We start from the raw sequence: 4,704 nt of genomic DNA, 5'->3' as shown, positions 1-4,704 counted from the left end.
TCGAAGATGCAGTCTTTATATTGCATGGTCCCTGGGCTTAAACACTCCTCCTCTGACCAGCCTTGGGAAAATGAGTAGGTTATTCAATCTCTTGGTGTCTCGGTTTCCTCATCTTTAAAATGGAGATAGTTAGAGGACCTCCCTTACAGGGTCTTTCTGAAGGTTAGGTAATGTTACACATTTGTAGGGTTATTTCAAACAATGCGTAGTTCCTGATAAGCCTAAACATGTTGTGTATTGTTACCGTGCCTTTTTTCCCCATGAGATTTTATTTCATTTGTCACTCATCATCCTTTCATGGTTGTTGACAAAGCAAAGCCTCTTTTAAAACTATAAGGTATAGTCTCATCTTTCTTCCTAGTCTTCTAAAATAATACATGCAATTTAGTAATTGAGATCAAATCCACTATCATGGATTAATAGACCATGTTAGGTAATTAATCTTATGTGTTTAATTTTTCCTAATAAGAATGCTTTATTTGCTTTAGATAGGCAACTAAAACTTAATATGTCCCTCTTTTGGAGTCTGGAATTCAAACCAAATTCACCCTTTTAAAGAGAGGAGCATTTGATGAATTTTGCCAGAGCCATGTAACCATCACTATATCAATATCTGGAACATTTGCATCACTTCAAGAAAGTTCCCTGTTCCCCTTTGATCACCTTTGGAGTCTGTCTCTTCTTTCTTTCTCTCTCCCTGGTCAGTCTTTCTAGGTATACATCTGGTGCATTCTGCTGTCTATCACCAAACCTTTGTCAATGTTATTCCTCACCAGGTGGATAGTTTTTGGCCTGATACCTTCCACATTTCCTTCAAGCCTCTGCTCATCTATTCTTTTAGTCTGGACAAACTCTGCCTGGAATGTTTCAGGTTAACCTAGGCCTTTCTCTCTGACTGCTCTACACACTTTGTGTTGAAATCACCTACCCACACCTGAATGCTACTGTCACCTGTGGATGGCAGGGATTTGCTTCCTAGGTTCCAGTCTGGAGTGTGGCACTGAGCAGATGGCACCCAGAAGCTGGACAGTGAAATGGGATCTTCCATTTGAGGCTGGGGGACTGTGTGATTAGGAGACTGGGGTCTGTGGTGAAGACCTGAGTCTTGGGGTGCCTTGCTCCTTTCAAAAGCATCTTTTATCCATTTACTCTTGGGGTGACTATTTCTCCAGGGAGAAATACAACTTGGGAGAGCTGAAGAGGCCAAGCTGGGCTAAGGGAGGATGATTTCCTGCTGAAGGGTGCTGAGGATGATGGAGCTCGGGGTGGGAATCTGCACAGCACTACTAAAGGGTGGCAGAGGATGAGAGGCAGGGGCAGAGGAAAGTCGGTGCTCACACCAGGTCACGATTCTGTTCTGAAATGAATGTTGTGATGAAGTTGAACCAAACATTGAAACGGGAAGGAACAGAAGGGAATCACTTTTGGTAACTACTCCTCACTCCTAGGGACTTTGTGATCCTATTACTCTTTGGACAATATTTACAGAATCTGTATTTGTCAGCCTCTCCTCTCTATGGGCACTATGCCAGGAGCAGGTTCCCACGTAGAAGGATCATGGTGGCCTGCGCCACACCCTCTGGCATTTGCCAGTCTGCAAAGGGCCTCTTAAGCTGCAAACCTTCCTCTATTGATGGGCGTGTGGGTGAGTTAAATTCTCCCCCTACCGAAGAAACTCTTACCAACAAGTTCTAAGAGTGGGTAATCAATAAGCATTTCCTCATCCATCTGGAGGAAAAGCTCTGGGGTGTATTCTATAGTTTTCCCCAAATCCAGTGACACTTGCCCTAGCTGTTCATACACACACCACGGCGGTTGCTTGCTTGATAGTGTGCTCACTCTGTTGCCTCTTTCCCTTCCCACTTCTCCACCAATGTTTCCTAGATCATTCCCAAATGAATTACAGTCAGCCCTTCAACCCACAGATTTAACCAACAGAGGACCAAAAATATTTGGAAAATCACTGTGTTTGTACTGAGCATGTGCAGACTTTTCTCCTTTGTCAGGATTCCCTAAATGATACAATATCCCAACTATTTACATATTGCAATAGGTGCTGTACTACATACTGAGAATATTTAAAGCATATGGGAAGATGTGCAGAGGCTCTGTGCAAACACTACAGCAATTTGTATGAGACTTGACCATCCTTAGACTTTGCAACCTGGTAGAGGGGGATCTTGGCATCAACCTCCCTCTGATATTGAAGGACAACTATATTTGAACCAAGTCCTCTTGCCACGATCTGCTCTGGGAAAATTTAAAGACAAACAGTGAACAAGATAAAGGAAGACCCTGCCACAGACAAAACTTTTTGGAGACTGAGTCTTTGGTGGATCTATGTATCACTTTAGGCTGCATGCTCAGCCTGTGATATTCCCGGGGCACTAACAAGTACCTGCAAATGAATGAATGAATGTTCTTTCCTACCCCCAGAAAAAGGAGTAACTGTCCTAGAGTCTGTGGTAAACAGCTGGCACATGGTCTAGTCAGACTAGTTGCTAGCAACTGTTGGTCAGAAGTTGGGGTCATTGAATTTTATTCCAAACCAGGCCTCACTGCTGGAAAATGACTGAGCATGGAAAGGTAATCCAGGTTAATTCTTGCTGATTAATCATTAATGTGCTAAGAAACTGCTGAGATTAGATTAAAATTAGGAATGAATGGTTTGGCTCCAACCTAACCCTTCTGTATTTGCCTACGAAGTGCTTCACTTTCAATGACAGCTTGCACAGTAGCAATGGCAAACAAGTATGGTGGTGGAAGAAAGACCTGTCCAAGAAATAGATACAAGGCAGGGATTCAGTCACAAAGGCCGGAGAAATGGCATGGGGCAGTTGCAGCCCTTTTGGCCTTTTAAAAAACTGCATTGCAGGGGCTGGGGAGATGGTTCAGTCAGTAAAGTGCTTGTTGTGAAAGCATGGGGGCCTGAATTTGGTAACCAGCACCTACTAAGTAACAAAAACCAGACACCACCTGTAACCAGCACTGAGATGATGGAGACAGGCAGATCCCTGAGGCTTGCTGGCCAGCCATTCTAGTCAAGGCAGTGAGCTCCAGGTTCACTGAGAGACCCTGCATCCCCCCCTCCCCCCAAGTAAGGCAGAGAATGATAGAGGAAGGCACCTGATGATCTCTGGCCTCTGCACTTGTATACACACATGCACACATGAAGGCACACACACACACACACACACACACGCACAACTCAAAGGGTTGATTTTGAGACACTGTTATAATGGTTAAAACCTAAACTTAAAATGATTTCAATTGAATTTAATTATGAAGAGGGTGTTGGGCTGGTGAGATGACTCAGTGGGTAAAAGTTCTTGCCATGCAAGCCTGCATGACCTGAGTTTAATTTCCAGAACCCACAGTGGAAGGAGACATTTTTGCCAGTTGTCTTCTGATCTCAAATGTGCATAGTGGCATGTGCTCCCCTGCACTCATGCGCACGCACACTCAATAAATTTAAAAAGAGAGGGTGCTGGTAATATTTGGGGCACCAATTGTTCAGTTTCCTGGGATGCAGCAAGGTTGTCTTGGGTCAGAACCTCACTGTTCCTATCACTTGGAATCAAATGTCACAAATCTGCTATGCGATTTGGGCAAGTTCAGTATCCAGACTGCCTCAGGTGTGATCTTCCCTCACAAAGTGTGATGCAGTTCACCTCAATTCCTTCTGCTTCTTCTGGTTCTTCCACCCCAATTACTCCAATTATTCAAGGAAATTCCATCAGGTGTAGAATGCAATCTCTTTAAAGTGAAGGCCTCTCTACCCTGATCCCCAGCAGAAACTGTCCTTACACCCAGAGGCTGGAGGGGGCGGTACTTTCTGTGAAATTACTTGGGTTTAAATAAAGCATTTTCCTTGTTGTTCACGGATTAAGCACTCCCGCTCAGGGTGACACCTACTGCCACCGAAGCCCGGCAGTGCTCTGAGGCGAAGGCCCGAGGCCTCGGGGATTCGAACCCTCAAGATACCCGCCCAGATGGAGCCGGCTCCAAGTAAGCTGTGGCATGGAGCGCCGCGGCCCGGAGAGGGCGGGGCCGGTAGCCGACCTCCCTGGGTGGGCGGGGCGTTAGAGACCCGCCCCCCCGCGCGGAGCCCGGAGCTGCGCTGCGCGGCCCCGCCCCTCTCAGGCCCCGCCCCCGCGACTCCCCGCAGCTCCTCCCCTCTCCCATTGGCGGAGACGTAGACCCGCCTTTCTGTCCAATGGCCGCCGCCGCGGTTCGGCTATCCGCATTCTGACTGGCTAGCGGCCGGCAGAGTGGCGGCTAGCGAACCAATGGGGAGAGGCGGCTCGATGAATGGCTGGCCCGGGTGGGGAAGGCAGGAGGCGGCGATCCCGGCGGAGGGGGCCGTTCGCCAGCTCCGAGGCAGAAAGTGCCACGACTCCACACGCGCGCACGCAGCTAGCGAGCGGCCGGAGCGGACGGCGGACGGGGCGGACGGCGTCGGGGTTGCGGCGTGTGCAGCTGCTCAGGGGCGGCTTCTCGGCGGAGGCTCGGCCGGCTCCTCTCTCGCGGTTCCTCGGCAGCGGCGGCGGCTACTGCCCCCTCACTCTCCCTCTCGCGTCTCCCGTTGCAGGTAAGAAACTTGGTCGGGCCCTGCAGCGGCGGTGGCGGCAGCGCGCGGGCTGGGCCGTCGGGGCGCCGGGCCGGCCGTGCCGCGAGTGACACGTCTCCTTGGCAGCCCCTCCC

At 49.1% G+C, this 4,704-nt stretch overlaps 1 protein-coding gene across 3 annotated transcripts in view; it reads left to right on the top strand.

Moving 5' to 3' along the window:
- Positions 1–4,295: 4,295 nt before the first annotated feature.
- The window catches only part of Rrbp1 (ribosome binding protein 1), a 65,699-nt gene continuing 65,290 nt past the window's right edge, over positions 4,296–4,704 (top strand). For 2 of the 3 annotated variants that reach the window (XM_008850272.2, XM_008850269.2), the window contains exon 1: positions 4,330–4,591. Coding sequence is in view for 1 of the 3 variants with exons in the window: in XM_029554621.1 (XP_029410481.1) it covers positions 4,312–4,591 (280 nt within the window). In the remaining 2 variants the exon portion in view is untranslated. Of the gene's footprint in view, positions 4,592–4,704 lie in introns of all 3 variants that reach the window. The other variant, XM_029554621.1, reaches the window with a different exon arrangement.

This window comes from Nannospalax galili, unplaced genomic scaffold (genome assembly GCF_000622305.1).
Source record: "Nannospalax galili isolate Female #2095 unplaced genomic scaffold, S.galili_v1.0 scaffold245, whole genome shotgun sequence".
Classification (NCBI taxonomy): Eukaryota; Metazoa; Chordata; class Mammalia; order Rodentia; family Spalacidae; genus Nannospalax; species Nannospalax galili.
Note: the sequence above shows the minus strand (reverse complement) of the source record. Positions and strands in the feature narration are given on the sequence as shown.